This window comes from Anthonomus grandis, chromosome 9 (assembly GCF_022605725.1).
Source record: "Anthonomus grandis grandis chromosome 9, icAntGran1.3, whole genome shotgun sequence".
In the NCBI taxonomy this organism is placed as follows: Eukaryota; Metazoa; Arthropoda; class Insecta; order Coleoptera; family Curculionidae; genus Anthonomus; species Anthonomus grandis.
In genome coordinates this window covers 24,813,495-24,837,534 of record NC_065554.1, presented here as the reverse complement: position 1 = coordinate 24,837,534, position 24,040 = coordinate 24,813,495, and the positions used below count along the sequence as shown (strand labels likewise).

Sequence of the window (24,040 nt, the reverse complement as noted above, 5' to 3'; positions counted from 1 at the left end):
AGTTTCATGGACCTTCCAAAAGATTCTTGAGTCCAGTGAATAAATTTTCTTGAGAAACTATAAATAGAATCTTTATAGATATTCTTGATACTAAATGAATAAATATGAATAGCTTTTGGATTGATATTTAAAAAAAGACCGTAGATATTCATGCTTGGTCGAAAGTCAAACGACGCCTTATTGAATATATTGATTGACCATTCGGCGATCATCGATCATCACAGCGGCGAGTTTTTAATCGAGTATAAATAAAAAAATTAAAATACCTACTAATTTCCGAAAAACAATTGAACATAAACGGAAATAACAAATTGAGTTAACATGAGTTAATTTTAATATGGAACGTGTGTGGCTTTTGCTATAATGGGTTTTTGTGAATTGAAGAAAAATTATATTTTAAAAAGAAAAAAAAATTAAAATCGAGATGTTAATGAGGCCTTCTGGATATTTAGGATTATTGGATTATTTATTATTGGACTGATTTATATTTGACATATTAATCAGTCTTCATGTTATAAGCATGTTAAGAAATGAAAAGATTTGAATGAAAACGAGGTGTGTTGGAAATTGGCAACTTATTTTTTAAGGACTTAACGTAGGTTAACGTAGACTTCATTTTTAATATTGCCCTAAACGTAAAACTCTAGCGGACTAAGATCAGTTGTTAAAATTAAATGTGTTCAGTTCTATTCCCTTGGGGAATACATTACCATAGACGAAATGCTAGAGGCGTTTAGGGGACGTTGCCGTTTCAGACAATATATTGCCAATAAACCAGCAAAGTATGGTATCAAAATATATGCAACAGCCGATGCAAGAACATTTTATACCCACAATTTGGAGATATACGCTGGAAAGCAACTCAATGGCTAGTTTCAATTACCTAATGATGCAGCAAGTGTCGTAAAACGTCTTTTTACGCATTGCAGTGGAAGTGGTAGGAATGTAACCGTTGACAATTACTTTACTTCGGTACTGCTAGCGAATGATCTATATCAAAATCACAGACTAACCTTAGTAGGAACGCTAAGGAAAAACAAAAGGGAAATCCCTAACTTATTTCTAAATACAAAAATTCGTAAACCTAAAAGTAGTGTGTTTGCATATGGGAAAGACCCCAATCAATGCATGCTTACATCTTACATACCAAGGCCTAGCAAAAATGTTCTTATGTTATCCACATTCCACGATACCGACGAAATTGATGTCGAATCTGGTGACGAACATAAGCCTTCGGTTATTACATTTTATAACCTTACAAAGGGAGCAGTGGACGTTGTAGGCAGGATGAAAACGGAGTACTCCGTTACAAGGATAAGCAACAGGTGGCCACTTACTAACTTTTGCTCAATACTAAACATTGGAGGAATAAATTCCAGGATTATTTATACCTCCAACACCGGAAATAACGTTCCTCGAAGACAATTACTTAGTGAGCTTGCAAAACAACTTGCTAAACCTCATTTACTAAAGCGTGCTAGAATTCAACATTTTTCAATCCCCTTGAAGCAAAAAATTCGAAATGTCCTTGGTTCTGAAGCACCTCTAGCAGAACGAGCCAGCGAAGAACGAATTGGTACCCAGCGAAAACCTAGATGCTCTTTTTGTCTAATCAGAAAAAATAGATTTACAAATTACCAGTGTGATATATGCTCCAAACCTATTTGTAAGGAAGATACGATAAAAACTACAGTTTTATGCCAGGATGCCTGTGTTATGCAAGAAGACGAATAGACTGATTGCACTATTTTAATAATTGTCTTTTTGACAACGATTCTGTTCATTTAATTTCTAATACATTTTTGTGTGTTTAATGTTTCCTTTTAATGGCCAAAGTGCGAATTTCTGTTTATTTTACGAATGTACTTTATGTCTTATGTTTCTTGAATAAATGTCTTGAAAAAAAACAAAATAATACCACACTGTATTTTATTTTTATATAAAATTGTCTGAAATTCATCTGTTAGATTAAATCTAACACGCGAGTGACAACGTAATAATTAACCGCGCGAGCTAAGGTTCTTATTTCATTCTTTGTACGCCTCTGATTCTCTATCTGTTTCCTGTTCTCTTAATTTTAATATTGTTTGTTTTTTTGTTTAGGATATATTTTTTTGGTCTACTGTTAAATACTACTATACTCTTTTTTCCAAGTATATATGGCCTATCTATTGAGCCATTATCCGAGCCTATATCAGCTGTTCACACCGCACGACATCTTTGGAAACACGTGGAAAATTAGCGATTTTTCTAGAACTATCATGGTTTAGTGTGTATATCGCCGCCAGGAGGCTGGTTCAAGTCAGAATCTTGGCGCGACTTTTAAAATCAGCATAAATAGTAGTAAATAAATACAGTGTAAGTAAATATTTTTATGAATCATGTTTAGTGTTTATGTACGTGTAAAATAAATCAATTTCCTATTTTTGTGCATCGGGTGTTTTAAATTACACCTAACGGACGGTAAAAATACTACAATATCGATAATTTTTTGCTATTAGTTTATTTCTCTCTAGATTTGAGTTGATGGTTACGTTTGCCCTGATGAAAATTTGTTCAGGATGTTTTATGTTTCCATTGGTACTTTTCCAGGTCCATCTGCTCTGTGGGGATTTCTGGAAGAAAGAGTTCATTATAAACAGTTGTTATGTATGGTATGTTAGGTATGTGTGGGTATATCCTCTTCTGTTTCCCATCCTATTTAGGCCTTTAAGTCTCCCAAACTATTAACAACTTAGCATAGCATTTTCGATTATATAGGATTCTCGTATAGTAAGTAGTTTTATCATTTAATCATCAGCTGTGCTGGTTGGGACATAAGTTTGTATTATGTGTAAATTGTATCATTTGTTAATCATCAACGTCACTTAAGGACTCTGTCTGAAGTGGCTTTCATTTGTAAAAAACACACATTTGAAGAAACGTCTGTAGGTGACAAATAAATAAAACAAATATTTAAATACAGAGAAAAATTTTAATTTAGAAATTTTTAATGTTGATATGGTATAATTATGTACAAGGGTAAAAATCATCAATAAAAACAAGAATCTTACAGAAATAATCTACAAATGTAAGTATAAAAACAGTTTTAAAATAAATACAGACCAAATATGTTGAATATTATTACAAAATGAACGTTTTTACATCCAGATTTAACCTTTTTTTTTCGTCGATTGATTATTCTAAATAACATAACAATTACCACCGTGTATGGTCTAAATATTAAATAAAAAATTTACTTTTCATGAAAAAAAAGCGAATCAAATCCGGAGTAAAACTTTGGCCTAGAATTCAAGAAAACTAAATCTAAATAAAAATTATTACACAACAAAATCTCCTTAACAAAGAGAAAAAACTTTCTTCGCTAAACGTCCTACACGAATTTTGTTTAAAAATGTGCAATTTATACAACACTTGCTAAATATTATTTTATATCGTCGTTTAAGACAGAATTTTACGTATTTGAGTTTATTTTTACATTTAACATTAAACGCAAAAAAAAACTGAAAAAGAAAACACACACCCCATATGGGGTGTGCTTTTGTTAATCAGTAAGGAAAAAAAATTTAATATTGCACAATTTCCGTTATGTATGTACGTATATTCTCGCCATATTAGTTTTGTCTTGAATTAAAATTGTACTTAATATTTAACGATATGTTCAAGGGAAGGTCAATATTATACACAATATTTGGAAATTAAAGCTATTTTTATTTTTTGAATATTGAGATCCTAACCAATCTATTTATGTTTTGTTTGTTCGAGATAAGTTTGTTACTGGCCTGGCTGTGTTTATATGCCCATTAATTAATTCTACTTAAGCTACAAAATTAAAAATTTCAAAATTTAATTTCTGTAAATTATTATCTGTGGTGCCGTTTTGATTGTGTTATTATTTACATTATTTAACAAGATATAGAAATGAGACCTTTTTACATCTAAAAAATATTGCATCTTATGTACTATAATATAATATAAAATCATACAAGAAAATTGTGGGAAAACGTTAATTTTTTTTTTTTGATTAATCAATCATCAGCGAGAACGTAATTTTAAAATTAAAATTAGTAAACTTATTTATATCACAAAATGTTTAAAACATCCTTCGTATCTTTATAAGGGGGGTGGGGTAGGGGGAGGGGTTAAAACTCTTTATAATAACGGGTAACAGTCTTCTTTTAACTACTAAAAGTTGCTCTATACACATATTTGGGGTGTTATGTTTCATTTATATACACGGTATATAAATACTACGCCCCTGGCTTAAATAATTATTTAAAAAAATTGGCAAGACCATACGATTTTTCTTTTTTTTTTTGTATATTTTGTTGTCCGTTTACAGGGTGGTCCAAATGTATTGCTTAACACTATAAAATCTTAGAAGAGGTAGGAGATAATAAGGGTCAAAGTTGGGCAGTTGTTAAAAAATGCTCGTATAAATTTAATAGTCAAAATGTTTCCGAAATTATATGGATTTGATTTTTTTCTTTTAGAACATTCTCAGTTCTCCATTTCTTAAAAACCGGGCAACTAAGTGCCGCATTTTACGAATAGGATCTGATATATTATGTTAGATGTCTTTGTGCCGAGATGTCCCGAGCCTTGAACAATAAAGATATATAGCGCAAGCCTATATAGAGCTGTAATTATTTTTTTTGAAATTTGATCTTCCAGGAACCAGGAAACGTACTTAAAAAAATGTTAGGCACCTCTTTTACAGTTTTTTTTTAAGAAAAACTAGATGGTCCATAACTCGAAAACTAGGACATTTAAATTTTTGAAAACTTATGCCATATCACAAACGATAAATATGGTATTGAACAAAAATGGATTTTTTTTTTGGAAAAAATACTAAATTACGCATAACTCAAAAGTCACGAAACATACAATTTTGAAAATTTGTACAGGCGTTCCTTAATTGATTTCATTGGATCTTCATTTCAGTATTGTCCGGAAACTATGAAGGGCTTTGAGAATAAACCGTTTTTTAATAAAACCATTTTTTTTTGAAAAATAAAACAAATTGGCCATAATTTGTCATTCAACAGGAAGCATGCAATTTTGAAAATTTGCATAGGCGTTCCTTTATTGTTTTCATTGTATATCTATTTCAGTATTTTCTAGAAACTATACAAGGCTTTTAAAATAAATTGTTTTTTACTACAATCAATTTTTTTTTTTTTGAAAATACCCAAAATGTTCATAATTTAATAATTAGGAAGAATGTAATTTTGAAAATTTGTTTAGGCGCTTCTTAATTATTTTCATTGTATCTCTATATCAGTATTTTCCAGAAACTATACAAGGTATTAAGAATAAACAATTTTTTAATAAAACAATTTTTTTAAAAATAAAACAAGATGTCCATAATTTAACAACCAGGAAGCATACAATTGAGAAAATCCGTATAGGCGTCCCTTAATTGTTTTCATTGTATCTCTATTCCAGGGTTTTCCAGATACTATATAAGGCTTTGAAAATAAATGGTTTTTAAGTAAAATTTTATTTTTTTTGAAAAATACCCAAAATGTCCATAATTGAGCAACAAGGAACCATACAATTTGGAAATTTTTATAAGCGTTTCTTAATTATTTTTAGTGTATCTCAATTTTAGGATTTTGTGATACAGGTCTTTGAAAATAAAGCGTTTTTTTAATAAAGTTGATTTTTTTTTTAATTGAGATCCTTGGCCTTCCCAGTATTTTCCAGAAATTGAATAAGTACTTACAAGTACGTACTATATTAAAAATATATTAATATAATAAGATTCATTGAATATCTGCTTTGGCATTTTCCAAAAAAATACATAAATTCTTCAGGAAAAATCAATTAATTATGATTTTTTTTTATTCCAAAAAAGTCCAAAACTCAAAATCCAGGAAACACAAAATTTTGAAAATTTTTATACGCGTACTTGATTGAATTCCTTAAATACCTATTTCAAAAAAATTGAAATTTTTAGCATAACTCAAAAATTAAACTAGCATACGTACAACCTAAAAAATGCGAACACATATTGCTAAATTAAATTCATTGAGCACCTACTGCCCAGCATTTAAAAAAAAACATATAGAGCCTTCAAAAAAAATTAATTAATTATGAAATTTTTTTTTAATTTAAAAAATGAACATTTTGAAAAAAAAATAAGAAAATGCACAGGACAAACAAGAAAAGCAAGAAATTTTTTTTTAATTCCCAAGATCCCTATAACTCAAAAGCCAGGAAACGCAAATTTTTGAAAATTTGTATACGCTTTCCTTAAATAGTTTTAGTGGACACCTACTTTGGCATTTTTTAGAAAACATACACAATCCAAGAAAAACTGAATCTATTATAAGAAATGAGCTATTTCTTCAAAATTTACAAAATGCTCATATAAGTTATTAACCATTTCTATGGAGTTTTCTTCCAGAAACATTTTTCTATACAAATCACTATCTTACCATACTTACACCCCCCGTTCTCTTACCTCTACCGAAACTTCAACGGTAAGCCTCCAACCTGGACCACCCTATACCGAATCATATAATAATAAATTAAAAACATCACATTTTTGTTTTTAGTAAACATAATACTAACAATGAAAGTAACTAGTCAAGTTTTTAATCCTTGGGATCGGATGATTGCACTTGTAAAATTTTTACAAAACAAAGAAAAAATTACTTTTACACTGGGAATAGTCAGTCCTCTCAAAGTCGTCCATTCGCAACGAATTTCCACTAAAAGATATCACTAAATTTATTTCTCGTCTATTATAGGTAAGAACATTTTTGGCTTAGTTTTCACTGACGAATCACATTCACAATCCTTCTGTTGGCAATGCGTATCTTCTATGTACAATTTAACATTTTTTTTTTGGTATCAGTTTAAAGACTCCTCTCATATTTTTATAATACTTGCGTTCAATAATCCCACCTTTCGTCCTCGTTTTCAGTTTTCACCTCTTTTCTTTCGCTGTTTTCGTCTCGGTCTTCTTCGGTCGTTTCCGTTTGGGCCGTTCCGACTTCCTCGGGTTGGCTCGGCTCGTCGTGCACGTTCGACGCCTCGTGACTCACGCTACTCGTGTCACTTCGGTCATCTTCGTATCGGTCCAGGACCGCTTGAGGCTCCACTCGGATCGTTTCTTCAGTTGAACTTCTCCGAGGGTTGTAATTGTCTTCGGTTTGCATCACGCAGACCTGTTAAGTTAAGTTAATGGTTAGCATAAGTGAAAACTGGAAATTAGGGTTGACTTACGCCATTGATGATCACCTCGTCTTGGTTACTTTGGCTTTTTTCTTGGGTTTGGGTGTTTTTTTCTTCTTCCCAGTGGGGGTTCACCCACATGGGAGCGGCGGGTTTTCGTCTGGAAGACCTTCCTTGATTTTGACTTGCACTGCAAATAAATTAACCTCTGTAACTCTTGTAGTTGGAAAAAATGGGTTTTTAAGATCTCAATAAAAGTCTCAATCTTACCTAGAAATATTTGCTTCTTTGCCGCTCTCATTCTTGCCGTCGTCTTGCAAACTCCCAGAGATATTCGAGTCTTCAGAGCCGACATTCGATTCAACATCGTCCTCATCTTCGAACTCGTTGGGTTCTCGTTTCAGTGAGGTCATACTCAGATCCAACCCGCTCATTTGTTCCTTAACCGCATTGTTTAAGGCCGAGAGGTCGCCCAGGTCAGCGGTGGGTAAAAGACCTCTGGAAATCAAAGCTGCCAGTCCAGGATTAGCTGCTAAATAAGGAGGGTACGGTAGGTGCACCCCCGAAAGCCCCATCCTCTCTTTGCTTAGTTCCATTAGTCTTTGGTTCAGTAGCACTCTAAACTGCACTGGATCGAATGGTTGCTGGGAAGAGTTTTGGTCACGTGGAGGAATGTCTGATGGCATACCGTGGGGAACTTGCTGTTTCAGTCTCATGCGGTGGTTATGGAACCTAGAATAATAAGGTCATTTAAAACTCATGGCTGGTAATCAAGAGGATTTTAATGGATAAATCCGTACCAGTTTGTGATCGTCCTGCTGCTAAGGCTCAACTCCTGCGCCAAAAACTCAATAGTAGCAACATTGGGGTAGGGATCCAGAGCGAATGCGAGCCTCAAAGCCTCCTTCTGCTCCTCACTAAATAACACACGTTGCTTCTTAGCGTTTGGAGGCCCTTGGGGTCCTGGACTGTTCGAATGGTAGAACTCAGAGGTGTCGTTGCTCGAGGTATCGCTGGAGTTATCATGTCCAGGGCCTGAGCTTCTTCGTCTCTTATTCGCTTCCCTCCTCTCGTTTTTCAAGGCTTGAAGCCGATCGACGTTGTGGGTGTCTTGAAGCCACAGTTGCATCCGAATGAACGGTTCTCGTCCTTTGATCGAGAGCATGTGCCAAGGTTTCGGTTTCGAGAGAAGTTCACTTACAGACCCTTGAGATAGACCGAGAACTGCCTCACCAAAAATCTGGAAAAGAACACCATAAAGTGAATAATAATAAGAATAATAATATTCTTTATAGTAAGTATAAGGTTTTTTTTTAGTAGAAGTGCATTCTTGAATCGGAGTGACTATACTCAAGTATAAGTATACAATGAAAAGGCAGAAGTGCAGTTGAACATAATTTGTTCAGCTGATTTATACACTTATCCTTAAGAAGAAGAAGTAGACATATGCTGCTTCAATAAAACAAAAAAGATCCTAAAACTAACAAACTTAAATAATTTTTCTTTTGATTATTGGCAGAATTATCTAATAAATCAAGAAGATTGGGCAAAGACGGGACATAGTTTTTAATATTATTAGAGAAAACCGAGATAGAGCAAACTTGAAGGGCAGAAGGTAGACTATTAAGTCAGGTGAGATGTAAAAGATCTCTTGAATTTTGCGGATTAATGTCTAGGTATATATTAAATCGCACTTTAAGGGTATAAACATCTATCCTAAATGTGATTCTTTAAAACAAATATTAAGGAGACTTTAACTTTATTATTTTATTCTATAATACAATGAATGAAACGTCTCTATTTCATATTTACGCACCCAATGGCCTCCTGGTTTATGACTTGCTAGTTGTTTACTACGAATACCATGAATAAATCCTAGACAGTATTTCCGAACTCGTTCTATTTCTTCACAATACTATGCAGTTAAACAAGAACCATAAACACCATTACAATGATTAAAAATAGAGAGAACCATTAAGTCGCATATTTTTTTGATGAAAAAATGTCTGGAATTATACAGCGTGTTAATTTGAAAACTTTCAATGGAAATATCTCTGAAACTAAAAAAAATAATAATGCGCAATTTGGTAGTAATGTAAGGGGAACGACAAAAGATCTTTTGGAGTAGTATCCACCTGCACAATAATTTTTTCGAAATTGTATAAACGGTTAAATAAAGATATATAAGTTAAATAAAATAAACTCTGTTTTTATGAAGCTTTATTTTATCTAATTAAATGCACAAAATGCATTCGATTTTGGGCTAAGCTAAAGTGTAGTATGTTTTCAAATTAATTTCTCACATTTTAAAACACTTCTCGTGGAATAGATACACATTCTGTAATAATCGATTGCCGAGGATCATCGAGTGAGCCAGAGAAAAAAGTCGAGGGGTGTTAGATCTGGTGACCTCGCTGGCCATTCCACTGATCTGGAAACGCTTTATGTACAAATTGCCTCATAGGAAGAACATAGTGGCGTGACGCTCCAACTTGTTGAAATATAATAAATCGTTTAGGTTTATATCCCATAAATATCCAATCGATTTTCTATTTCTTCAACAATTTTAGGTTGAATGGTGGTTTCCGACATTTCCAAGTAAATTTGGCCATTAAGAGTACCATTACTTAAACTTTAAACGTTGCCATAAATCGCTATAGTTTCTCATCTTCTCTTCCCCTCATATTTTCTTTCATATCCTGATCCTCTTCCCATGCTCCCGTTAGGTATGCTCTTTCTTTTTTCAGTAGAATATTTATTATTAAATTTTTAAATTATTGTTTTTTTTAAATTTTTTTTGGGCCTCAACAGAATTCAGTGAGCCTTTTGTGTAAGGGATATCTCTGTAAATCTGAATATTATGGCCTGTTGCCTCACCTTGCATTATTAGCTTTTTTATTTAGTTACAAATTCTTCGATTTTTTTTTTGTTATTGGTAAATACTGAAATACTCAATATTTAGTGGAATTTTGTAATATTTGAAATTTTGTAAAAGTTGATACACCTACCTATTAGTATTCTTTGTGCTTAATTACTGTAATTTCTTGGTGACTAATAAACGTCTTAGTAAATAGAGACCCGACAATAGTATTACTCAATATTCCTATCCACCCATTGACTTTTTGTGAGAATTTCTTGTGAATACTTCTCCAAAAGACCTTTTATTCAGGGTATCCATATGGGGTGGTGTCATTTAAAATTTTGGGGTTGGTGTGCATCGGGCCCAAAGGTGATAACTCACCCTATAATCAAAATATGGTGGTTATCAAATTGCGTTTTTCTAACTTTTTTAGCTTCAGAGATTTTTTGCATTGAAATTCTTCAATTTGACTCGATATATCGACTCCTCAACCAAAGCAAAGACAACAAGTCCTAAAAAATATTAATCAACTTCCTAAACGCTTTCAGTATTACAGATCTATCGAAACTTACAGTTCATAATAAAGAAACTTACAATATAACGTGGAATCATTTAAATATTAGCATTCGCAATTAATTAATTACCTTCTGTCCAATGTTATGAGCCAATAAAGCCTCTTTGATCTTGGTAGTTATCACTTGCGTATCCAAGTCTTGTGTCAAAGCGGCCATCTCGTACACACTTGGACTCATATGCTGGTGCATTCCCCTCATCCCTTGATGGCCCATGGGCGAGTGGTTCGGAATACCATGTCCTCCCTGCATGCTCTGCTGCTGTTTCTTCAGCAGCTCTTGGTTCTGCAAGGCTATAGCGTGGTGGGGTGGAAGAGCAAGGTGATTAAGTAGTTGGGTCTGGGGCATTTGGGTTGTCGTTGGTGGACCGAGTGGTGAAGGTTGAGGTTGGCCACCTTGAGGTGGACCCAGTTGCAGAGACGACGGAAGAAGACTCTGGGAGTCGTGTTGCATTTTGGTTAGTAGACCGGCTGCTTCGGACAGCATTTTTGGGTTGGTTGGAAGCGTTGGTTTGGAGAGTGACGCTGCACAAGCTGACATAAAATATAATTGTCACAAGTGATGAGGAAGATCACAAACTTGCTTACCATTGCCATATCCTCCAGTCCTCATTAATTTCTCGGGAGCAATTTTATACTGGCTAGCCACCAGCTTATGGACCGCGTCATTATCCTCAAGGAACATCTTCATTCTAATAAAAGGCTCTCTGCCCTTCTGCGTTAACATGTGCCAAGGCTTTGGGCGTGCCAGAAGGTCACTCACTGACCCTTGGCTCAATCCCAATACACTCTCTCCAAACAGCCTCTGAGAGATCGAGTATTGGCTCAATTGCTCTTTCACTTTCTTGACGATATCCTCCGTGTTTAAGTTATTGTAGAGATCGAACTGTTGCTGGGTGATTGGAGGTAGGACAGCCTTCAGTGGTCGCTGAGTGCTGGTGTGGTGAGGTTGAGCAGGTGGTTGTGAGATCAGTGAGTTGGTTATCGAGGCCATACGTTGAAGGGGAGACGCTGCTGCAGAAGCTATAAGTAATGATGAATTTATTTATTTATTTACTTCATATATCGACATACATAAATATAATGCATAGCATAGATAGACATTCAAAATTACGAATTATGCGCCTAGATAACCAAATATCTGCATATGCTCCCAACAGTTTTAACGAAAAAAAAAAAATTAAGTATACCCTAATCATTACAAAAATAAAGAGCCACAATAATAAAACATACAATGGAATACACATCATCCTACCCCCAACCCTAATTCACTTTCACAAAAATGTTCACTAAATGTTTTGAACCTATAAATACTCTTGATGTTGTTTGGAATTAAATTAAAAATTTTGGTGCAAGATAGTTTAAAGATCTCTTGTTCAAATTTGTGTTAATTTTTTGAGTAGTAAGTGTTTGTTTACGCAATTTCTGGTATTATAAGAATGCATTACATAGTTGTTTTTTTCGTTAAAAAAAATATCGCTGGAGTATAATAGATTTGTTGAGTAGCGCTTATTTTTTTCAAACACAACTTTTAATATATAGTTCTGCACTATGTTTAAGGAACTTAAAGAATTTTGATTCAGACCTCCCCATACAACAATACCATATCCGATAAGTGACTCCACCAAGGATTTAAATACGGATATTAATAATTTTTTTGCATAAGATTTGCCTCCTTAATATATAAAATGTTCGTAATAGCTTTCGAATATTCTTAGTTAAATTTAAATGCTTAATCACTGTAACACTGAAATATTTAGTAAAAGAGACCTCTTTAATTACATCTTCATGTTGAGTATCGTAACCTATATCTAAAGAATGGAATGTTAGGCGGTTTACTTCAGTTAAAGAAAATGCAATGTGTTTTAGATATGTTGAGTGAGAGCTTAAATGTGTCTAACCATATTTTTATTTTATAAATTCCCATAATTGTGTTTCTCCTTACTTTATCCCAAGTATTCTAAAAAAATGACTGCTGTGTCGTCGGCATAAGATATTACAAATCCGTTCACAATTTTTAGATTTATTAGTGAATTAATATACAAAATTAAGAGTAACGGGCCCAGTACGGTTCCTTGAATTAACTGGTGTTTCTAGTATAATTGCACTAAAGGAGTCTTACCAGTGAAATCCTCACTAGTAGGGGTCATGGGAGGTAGAAATAGTGTTTCCAATAGGGCTGGAAGCAGTGCTGTTACCGCCAGCTCCGGTTCCAGGTTCTATTTTGGGCCTCACCAAGCTGAAAGCGCTTCCGGAATGTCTGGACATGGAGTCGTCTCCGTCTTTGTCCTTGCTGACTTCGTCCATACCGTTGACTATCTTCATTTTGTCTTTTGGAAGGGAGAGGTCTTGGACACCACCGTTGGATTGCGTTAAGGGTTGGGGTGCGCTTTGGCTTTGTTGGTTGTGTTGGGCTAACGCTTGTTGCTGTAGAGCCAGTAACCCCAAAGGCATTTGAGCGGAGGGTTGGGTTTGATTCAGTTTGGCGAGTTCGCGATGGTAAGCATCAAAAAGCCATCCGGATCTCTTCTGATCTATCCAGAGGCATGTTGCTGAATAATTGTGGGAAAAACATACTGTATATTAGTTTAGCACTGCTCTTGCCGTAAGGTTGGTAATAGTATTAATTTAAAGGGTATTAAAGCAACTCACCCCTGTGGGAAGCCGCCTTCTCTAGGGTTCCTAATGTCTTCCATGCGTCTGCCCATGAGCTTGGCCAGTTCCTCTTGGTAGATCCTCACGACTTTTTTCCTGGGAAATGTCGTCGTTTTCGTACTTCTTAAGGCGTTTGCTTAGTGAGGATTCTTTGGAGAATGGGCTGCTGCAGCCGTGTGGTGATTTGGAGTCTTCGTTACTGTGGGTGTCGCACTCGGTTTTGATGTGAGTGAACTGGTTTGCCTCACTTAAAATATGGGCGATCCGTTCGTCCGTGAGGTCCGATTCGGGTCGTCCGAAGGGCATCGATCCGTCTTTGCCTGAGGACGAAAAATTATCTGTAAGGATAATTTGGGAAAAATTGGTCTTAGTTAATTTCATTATTGATTCGTTAAAAGTAGTACATTTTTTTTGTATGGTGTGGATGGTAATTTAGTTGTTCTGCTATGAGGGTGCAATTTTCTTAAATGAAGTTTACAAAGGGAGTTTAATGAGTTCCTTCGATATTTATCGGTATCACCGAAAATTATATAAAAGTTTTTTACGGGTTTTTATACATGCAAGGGATCTTTTGGACACGCGAACGGTAACTACTTGAATCACGCCTAGGTTTGGTTATTATTTTGCGAAGTGTTTTTTATTTGTGGTTTCTTTACGGATATTGGGTTTTTGATCTTTTTGATTAACAAAGAATATATATAGAAGGTTAAGGATCTCTTTAACCTTTTTTTTCTTTAAGAATATATATGACTTATGCGTGTTTTTTACGAAATTGGGCGGGGTTAATAAGGAAAGCAGGGATCGTTTAAAGAAATTAAGATAATACGAAAGCAGTATAATTTGTAAATACACTAATATTAAATTTGAATTTAAAATAAAATAAAACAGTTAAAAATGACTAAAAATTAGTTTAAGGGTGTCTAATTTTTATTCATGTAGTTGTAAACATTCAAGATTTTACTTTTTTTTTAAGAAAAATAATTGTTTGTTTTTTTTTCTAGAAAATTGTTTGCAAAACATTTTTGATAAAATTTGGATTATGAAAAAAAACTATAAATACCTTATGCATATGTTTATTTGCATTTAAAAAGAAATATACTAAGGCTATAATATCAATGTAAATCAATTACGTTAAAATTTATTCAAAGTTTTGTTTCACATAGTTAAAAATAAAAAAAATCAAAGAAAACAATAAAAAACTTGAATCTCCTGGAAAAAAATTGTTTCAAGTGCCTGAAAGAAAGTTTCCTTATGTTCAGTTTAATTTTTCTTCCAGGCAATTGACAATTTTAAAGAAAACAATGAAAAACTTGATATTTCAGCAAACAAAAAAATTGTTTCCAGTGCCTGGAAAAAATATTCATTAAATTCAATTTTTAATTTTCATTAATACATTTTGCATTCGAGCAGAAATAAAAACTTTGAAATTCCAGGACAAAAAAATTGTTTCAAGTGCCTGGAAGAAAGTTTCCTTATGTTCAGTTTAATTCTTATTCCAGGCAATTAAAACATTTTTTTTTCCTGGTTATTTCAAGTTTTTCATTCAACTTTAAAAGAAAACAATGAAAAAGTTAAAACTCCAGGAAAAAAACCATTTTTTTAATTTTTAAGGAAAACAATAAAAAGCTTGAGATTTCAGGACACAAAAAAAATTATATTAATTGCCTGCAAGAAAGATTCCTTATGTTCAGTTTAATTTTTCTTCCAGGCAATTGACAATTTTAAAGAAAGCAATGAAAAACTTGATATTTCAGCAAACAAAAAAATTGTTTCCAGTGCCTGGAAGAAAATATTCATTAAATTCAATTTTTAATTTTATTTAATACATTTTGCATTTATTTAATACACATGAAAAATTTGAAATTCCAGGACAAAAAAAATATTTCAGGTGCCTGGAATAAAGTTTCCTTATGTTCAGTTTAATTCTTCTTCCAGGCAATTAAAACAATTTTTTTTCCTAGTAATTTTAAGTTTTTCATTCATCTTTAAAAGAAAACAATGAAAAAGTTAAAACTCCAGGAAAAAAATATTTTTTTTAATTTTTAAGGAAAACAATAAAAACCTTGAGATTTCAGGATATAAAAAAATTATATCAATTGCCTGGAAGAAAGATTCCTTATGTTCAGTTTAATTTTTCTTCCAGGCAATTGACAATTTTAAAGAAAACAATGAAAAACTTGATATTTCAGCAAAGAAAAAAAATTGTTTCCAGTAGAAAATATTCATTAAATTCAATTTCTAATTTTATTTAATACATTTTGCATTTATTTAATACACATGAAAAATTTGAAATTCCAGGGCAAAAAAATTATTTCAAGTGCCTGGAAGAAAGTTTCCTTATGTTCAGTTTAATTCTTCTTCCAGGCAATTGAAACAATTTTTTTTTCATGGTTTTTTAAGTTTTTCAAGAGCTTCAATTTCAAGTTTTTCATTTAACTTTCAAAGAAAATAATAAGAAAATTAAAACTCAAGCTTGAAACACTATGATGAAAAAAATTGATTAGTTTAATTTTTTTTACATTTGGTAACTAGGCAAAACACAAAATTGTTTCAAGTGCCTGGAACAAGATAAAGAATTCGTTAATTTTGCAAGCAGTTCATTTTTAATAAAGCAATAAAGAAAAAAAGAAAAACTTAAATTTTTGGGATACAAAAAATTGCCTTAAGTCTTTGCGAAAGAAATCGTTAAGTTCAGTTTACTTTATTATTTAATTTTTTTTTAAGAATTCAAAAATTGTACAATTTTAAAGAAAATAATCAAAAACTTGAAAGTCCAGAAAAAAAACAAATTGTTTTAAATGCCTGGAATAAAAATTTCTTATGTGTAGTTTAATTTTATCTAAATTTAATTTACAGGCAGTTAAAAATTGCCATATTTAAAATTTTCCATTATTCAAGCAATTCGGTAAATTCTGTTAAATTTTCTTTAAATTTTTCATCCAGGCAGTTGAAAATTTTAAATTTTCAGAGAAAACTTGAAATTCTAAAAAAAAAACAAAGTACTTTGATTACCTGGAAAAAATTGTTAAATTTAGTTTATTTTTTAATATATTTTTTCCAGGCAGTTGAAGATTTTAATTTCCAGAAAAAATAATAAAAAAAATGTAGGAAGAAAAGTTCAATTAAATTTTCTTAAAATTTTTTTACAGGCAGTTAATATTTTCAATATTCAAGGAGAACAATTAAAAAATTGGAAAATGAAAACAAAAAATAAAATGTCTAGAAAAAGTCGTTAAGTCCAGTTAATTAAAAAAAAAATAGTTTAATTTGCTGTAATTATTGTCTTAGGAAAAAACAACGAAGAATCTAAAATTCCAAAAAAAACCAAATTGATTCAAGTGACTGAAAAAAAAGTTATCAAGGTCAGTTCAATTTTATTTCAATTTAACTCACAGGCTTTATATCATTATAATAATAATTTAGAATATTATTATATAACTATTTTAAAAATTATAATTCAGGAATTAAATAAAATTGATAATAAAAGGCAAAATTATTTGAAAAAATATATTAACTATAAACAATTAAAACAAGATGCTTACTCAATAAATTGGATTTTTTTATGTTCTACATAACATGACACAGTCCTTTATAAATAATATTCTTAATAAAGTTTCAATCTCTAGAAAGGGTTGGAACAAGGAAAAACTTGAATTTCCAAGAAAAAAAAATAAATTGATTGAAGTTCCTGAAAACAACGTCATTAAGTTCAATTTCATTTTTTTAGGCTCTTTGTTCGCATCAAGGTTTTTCATTAATTAAAGAAAAAATTACAATTTTGATGCTGCCTGAAAAATTGACCTGCCTGCAAGTGTCTTTAATTACCTAAAAATTTACCCATTTATATGAGGTATTTCATAACAATAATAATATATCCGTGATAGAAATGTAATAAACATGTTCGTGTTAGCCGAGAGGATATTCAAATACCTTTAGGCTAATAGAATATGGGATAAAACAATTCGACCATAATTACACTAAAAAAAATGTATAGCGGTAAAAACAGTTTCTCCAAATTATCGTAAATGACATTTTAATATTCGCTTTGAATTGTGTATTCGGTCATGGGAAAAAGGCACAAAAGACCGATTTTTTAAAACTAAAAATTTAATCTCTTAATTTATTTGTTAAGCTTTTTCCTTAATAAAGATCATTATTATTATAAAAACTAACAAAATTAATATGACAAAACCCGTACTACATACGATGGCTCATCGTTTCGGGGAGACAATGAATCAAGCGTTGAACCGTTGCTAAGTTATTTTGTTCATTAAAATTGTTTCGATGATTGTTTTTGTTGGGCGTGAGTGTATCTTTTCGATTTGTCTCATTTATTTTTCCTCCACATAAATTTGCGCCACATGACAGTTCTAGATCGGATATAGATTTCTTATTAAAAAAAAATAACAAATAAATTTGAGAACCTCAGGGAATTTCATATAAAACAAGAAACTCATAAAAAAAGGTAAAGCTCAGGTAAAAAACATCTCGAAAATGCGCGATGGGATAAAGATCATCGTCGGGGGGAAGTTATACGACCCGATCGTAATGCCGACCCATCAGAAATTCACAATTAAAATCTCGTAAACATCATCGGATTCGGCCCTAACGAGCTTATAATTGGCTTTAAAAATCATCGCCCGTATTACCTATAATCAATTTTATAACGCAAAAACGCAACGGGCTCCGGTCCGGTAATTTATATCTCATCATTGTTAACATTACCGACGAGCTCGCAGTCACAGAACGAAATCATATTAACAAAAAAAAAACTGGAAAATTTCCTATTTGTTTAGGGATAACGTTCACAAGTTTGACAACACTTTTCCTGATCTGTTGATAACACCTAAAATTTTCTTGCAATTGGACTTTTCAGGCTTTTAACCAATTAGAAAACAAATTATTTCAAGTGCCTGGAATAAAATTTAATTAGGTTCAATTAATTTTAATTTAAATGTTTCTAAAAAAGAATTTCAAGAAAAAATAACAAAATGTTTTAAGTGTCTGAAAAAAAAATCAGGCATAAGTTTAATTTCTCTACCAAGCAGTTAAAAATTTTTAATTTTCACAGAAAACAATAAAAAACTTGTATGACATTGAGCGGATTTGAACACGAGATCCTTTGGATGCAAATGGGATACCATGCCAACTACGCCAAAAATACTACAACTGACTACTAGTGACGACAATTACGTACAATTAAATTATGCATTTCAACTGTTGAAAAGATAATATAGAAATAAAACTTTGAGAGTAAATAAAGTATTGCTACCTTATTAGCAGAATTTTTATTAATATTTATGTATAAATTAATTAAGCATTTTAACAGTCTAGCTTATTTTTTAATTTTAAAAATACGTAATGACGTAAAAGTAAAAAAAAGACAATGAAAAACTTGGAATAAAAATAAATTATTTTAAGTGTCTGGAAAAAATCGTTAAATTTAATTTAATTTACGTTTTTCTTCCAGACAGTTGTAAGTTTCTCATTTTTTCGCATAGGCAGGTAATAAAAAATTGAACAATTTAAACTTTATAATTTAAAAAAATATATATTTTTAAATTTTTAATAAAACAAGTTCACCTTCATATTATTTTCGTAAAAATTAGGTTCAATAAAACTTTATTTCAAGTAGGAAAAAATCGCTTGTTATTTCCAGGCAGTTGAAAATTGTCAATGTTTCCTATTTGTTTTATACGAAAGAGATATGCCTGAAAATAATTTTTCTACAAAATAATGTTCCAGAATAAAAAAAAAACATTTTTGAATTCTGGATAAGTCAAGTTTACCTCAACACAATCATAGACCTTTGAAAATTAGACTCAGATTCATTACGTTAAGTTTAGTTTTATTCAATTTTTTTTTCTTTTTAGTTTTTATTCGAGGACATCAAAAACGTCCAATGTTTCTCATTTTTTCGTGTAAGCAGTTAAAAAGAAAAAAACAGCGATTCGAACTTCTTGGAAGTAAATTTTTTAATATTTAATTTTCATAGTTAAAGTGCCTGGAAAAAATGAACAAGTATTTCCAGGCAGTTGATATTTGTCAATGTTTCTCATATGCTTTTGTATATTTTAAGAAAAAATTATGCCTTCGAAGTAATTTTACAATGGCCTTAGAAAAAATGCTTTAGAATAAAAAAAATAGATAACATTTTTGGATTTTGTATAAATCAACTTCACGCCAATACAATTATAGAATGAAAATTAGACACAAGTTAAATTTAACTTAATTTATATAGAAGATATATTATTTAAGTGCCTGGAATTACATTTGAAGTTCTGTTTGGTTTCATTAGATTTGTTAAAGAAAACATTGAAAAACTTTGACTGGCTAAAGTAGATTTTTTAATTGCCTTGATAAAAAGACTCCATAAAAAAATATCTTCTTGATTTTTAATAAACCAAGTTCACTTTTGGTTCATTGATATTTGGGACTTTAAATTCAATTTTTTAAGCATTTCTTTTCACAGAAATGATCTGATCTTTTTAGAGCACATATTTGTTGTCGCAAAAAAATAAAATCAACTTTAAATAGTAGGAAAAACCATTATTTTAAGTGCTCGGAGAAACCTAATAAAACAAAAATAATTAAAAAAAATTGAACTGCCTAACAGTAATGATAAGACGTTATTTTTTCAAATATTTCCATAGCAAATTTTTAGCAATTTATTTGATCTTAGAGTTTCAAGTCGAATTTAGTCAAGTCGACTCTATATTTTTTTCATGGATTTGAAATGCCAGGAAAAAAAAACTAAAATTAAAAACTAAATCTAAGTCTAAAACTAAAATTTTGGAAAGCTTTATAGAATTGATATACAAATAACCACTGCATAATATTTAAAAAAAGATTATCTGTAGAAATCAAAAATATATATATTTTTAAGAAATTGTAACGGATCGATTTTTACGTTGAAATTTTTTTTATATAAAAAAATAATTCCTTTTTTTCATAAAATTGTCGGAAATTTATACCAATGGTGACACATTAATACATAAAAATAGACTAACACGTCCCATTTACCAACACACACAATAAATACAATTGTCAACGATTTGCACCAATGCTTTTCCGATAAAGATAGCACCCATTTCATCCATAATTTGTAATTTTTACAGGAAACCAAATCGCTGAACCGTAGAGAAACTAAAAAAGAAATAAATACATTTTTAACATAAAAGTTCATTTTATAAAGAAAAAAAAAACGACGCAGAGCTTGAGTTGCCCTCGTTCGCTGTCTAAACAAGAATTTTATTCAAGATTGAGTTTAACTATTTTTTGATAATTCTAATCGAAGTAAAATAAGTCGAGTCACGAAATTGTTCTGTTCATCATGCTAACCCGAACGATTTTAATGCTATTGAACCCCCCCGATATACCTCGATGTGATATTAAAACTAATCGTCTGATGTGCTCTGAAAAACTTCTAACGCTAATCGGTTTGATAGGCAATTAACCAGTTAACGATTAAGAAATTATTAAGAAAAATCGAAACTAAGGATTAAAAGTTATTATTATTTGGATACAGTTAACGTGTGTGTTCTACTTTTACCTAAATAATAATAATTTTATGGCCCAAGGCAGTTTCTTCGTTTAATTGTTCGGTAACACGAAGAGCGTTAAAAAGAGCTTCTTTTTTTGTCAATTGTTTAGTAATTATTATGTGAGGGGCCAGTATAAAGAAGCAAAAGGTGGGGATTACATGGTTTTAAAGGCAATAAAGTCCTGATTTTATAGCGTAAAATAATGTTGAATTAAAGTTTAATCGCGTGTGTCAGCGGGTAATCAGCTAACTATAAAGAGTAGTTTTAGCATGTTACTTCTTTTTCCTCCTTCGATCTTACCTTGAAGGAAAAAGTGAATTCATAGCGTTGTCCTCTTATAATATGTTCTAAGTATGATATTTTTCTACGTGTTTTACTTCAAAAAGGTACGATCTTCTATTTGTACTTTTAAAGAACTTCTAAGGGGTCTTCTTCTATTCTTCTCAGATACCACGTCTCGAATGCTTTCAATTTATTTATGGGACTTATTTAAGTCCAGGTCTCTACACCGTACAAAAGAACGTAAGATTTTAGCATACTGTATCTTAATGTATCCCGTTGACTTTAGTACCTATAGGGTTATCTAAAAACGACTTAAAAAACACTCTTTCGAAGTACATATAGAAGAACATCGGTGATGTCAAACGCAGCCTTGTCTTACACTCTTTTTTTATATCCAACTACTCTGGTTCAAATTGCTGATTAATCGAATGTCTTTACTATAAGGTCCGATATTAGGAAGTCATGTTTTACATTGTCGAAGGCCTTCTCATAATCGATGAAACACATGCAAACATCCTTTGTATATTTAGTCATTTTACAATACAATGTAATTTTTGTTGCTTTATATTTTTAGAATATTTTATCGATTTTTATGCTTCATAGACTAAGGAAAGCATTCGCAAAAAAAACTAAAATGTCTGGAAACAAATTACCATTTATATATTGCTTAATTCTTGATAAAATAGTACAAGGATATATTTTTTATTTTTAACCTACCATGAACCAAATATGAAATATAATTTTAATAAGATAAAGAAATTCCTAAAAAATTAAAAACGTTTCAACTGCCTGGAAGAAACAAACAATTATCATTTAAGGGTTATAAATTTTTGGATACTAATCATAGAATAGAAACATATCTCTCATGTTCTCCAAGAGACTATACAAAAAAAAAACAAAACAAAGGTAATAGCATAAAGTGACGGTCTCATTAAAAATATATGTATAATTTTCATAACCCACACATGTTTCGCTCGCTTCGCTATTGGAGTATCATCAGGTCTAGACTTACACCTGTACAGATCACATTAGAAGTTATGACTGATGTTGAGCGAAACACGTGTAGCTTACCGAAATTATCCATTATTAATGAGACCGTTTCTTTGTGTTTTTACCTTTGGTTTGGTTCTAATCACAGAATAACTCATAAGGAAAAAAAATAATTCCTAAAAAATTAACAAGCTCTTCAACTTCCTAAAAAAAACTTATATTCTTAAGGATTTAGGAGATGGAAAGTATCCTTGAAGTTAAAAGAATTATTAAAAAAAAATAAAGAAATAAAAGTGAACAAAGGAGCTATAGTCCATATGAAAAAATAAATCCGTAAGAAGTTAAAAAAGCCTTAAACTGCCTGGAAGGAACAAAAAATGCTCATATAAGGATTTATAAATTTTGAGATACTAATCATAGAATAAGTCATAAGAATAAAAAATTAAAGAAAAAAACCCTGTACATCGGATGGATTTCATATTAAATTTATTCCTACTGCCGCATTATTACAAATACAGATATTTAATTTTTTTGTTTCCCCTCCCAAAATTCCTATCCTATGGTTTTTTAATTTTTTCTGGACAGTTTTGCTTATTTTTTTAAAATTCCTTTTTAAATAGTTTTAATGTAATTATTTATTTTTTCCAGGCAGTTGCAGTATTTATTTTTTCAAGGCATCTTTTAATGTTTCCAGGCATTGGGGTATTTGGTTTTCAAGCATTTAGAGTAATTTTTTATTTATTTCGGACAGTTAAGTGTTTTCCACTAATTCTGCATGTCTTTTAGGTAGTTAATAGAATTTCTGTACTTTAAATGTGACTTAAGCTATTTTAGGTTTTTCTGTCTTCGTTAGTTAGTAATTTTACATGTAATTACTGTCAACGATAAATGATTTGTAAAGTATTAAATAATTAAAATAAATACGTTTTTTATTTTAATTTTATGCAGCTGGAATTTTCCAGGCACTTAGAGTCAATTTCTTCTTTAAGACAGTTGAAGCATTTTCTGTTTTTTTCTAATAAAGATTCATTTGTTTTAAAAGAAGAAAAAAACATTTATTATAGATTTAGGAGATTGAAAACATATCTTTGAAAATCAGGATTTCAAGGATGTTTTTTTTATATTTAGGAGGATAATAAAGGTGCTACAGTTAGGATAATAAATAAAACTTTTTTTTAATTATCCTAAAAAATTAAAAAGCTTATTTTATAAAAAAATTATATAATATAATTTTATAAAAAAAATCTTAATATTAAAGAAAATAAATACTTAGAAAAAAATCAATTTTCTAAGAAACCAAAAAGATCTTTTATTGCCTGGATGGCACAAATAGAGAATTTGTAGGAATTTTGATATTTTAGTGCCTGCAAAAAACGATTGCATGAAAACAATTTTTTTTAACTGCCTTTTTTAGTAATTTAAGAATTTAAGAATTTTTGAAAACCAAATCCTATGCATCCTTGGACACGATGGCATACAAAGATGATTAAATTAAAAAAATTAAGAAGTTAATTTAAAGAAATCCCTATATTGCGTGAAACAAATAAATAAATTAAATAAATTGAAAAGCTCTTCAGCTATTTAAAATAAGCAAATAAAGAATTTGTAGGAACTATTGCCTTTTATTACATGGAAAAATAATTAAAAACGCTCTTAATATTTGCCTAGAAAAACAAAAAAATATTTTTTAAATATTTAGGAGAATTAGCCAAAGTTTACTTATATTACGGAATATTTAAGAGGGTTGACATAGGAGCTATTAAACCGGCGGCAAAGCTCTCAAAAGTCGTCGTCTTATAACTTATTGAGACTATAACCGTTTGATATATTGGGTCATTTTACATATAAAAATTGTTATGGCGACGTTGGCAATTGGTCGGGGCATTCTTGACAGCGAAAAAACTAAAAAAACAGCATAAATTCAAAAAATTGATTTTTTAACATTACCTTGTC

The 24,040-nt window shown here is 31.0% G+C and overlaps 1 protein-coding gene across 1 annotated transcript in view; it reads right to left on the bottom strand.

Moving 5' to 3' along the window:
- Nucleotides 1-6,074: 6,074 nt before the first annotated feature.
- The window catches only part of LOC126740368 (homeobox protein cut), a 129,549-nt gene continuing 111,583 nt past the window's right edge, over nucleotides 6,075-24,040 (bottom strand). The window contains 11 exon segments of the mRNA XM_050446345.1: nucleotides 6,075-7,178; nucleotides 7,237-7,375; nucleotides 7,456-7,917; nucleotides 7,986-8,425; nucleotides 10,690-11,150; nucleotides 11,205-11,639; nucleotides 12,739-12,775; nucleotides 12,777-13,127; nucleotides 13,129-13,168; nucleotides 13,269-13,372; nucleotides 13,374-13,609. Coding sequence (XP_050302302.1) covers nucleotides 6,903-7,178; nucleotides 7,237-7,375; nucleotides 7,456-7,917; nucleotides 7,986-8,425; nucleotides 10,690-11,150; nucleotides 11,205-11,639; nucleotides 12,739-12,775; nucleotides 12,777-13,127; nucleotides 13,129-13,168; nucleotides 13,269-13,372; nucleotides 13,374-13,609 — 2,981 coding nt within the window. The 3' untranslated portion in view covers nucleotides 6,075-6,902.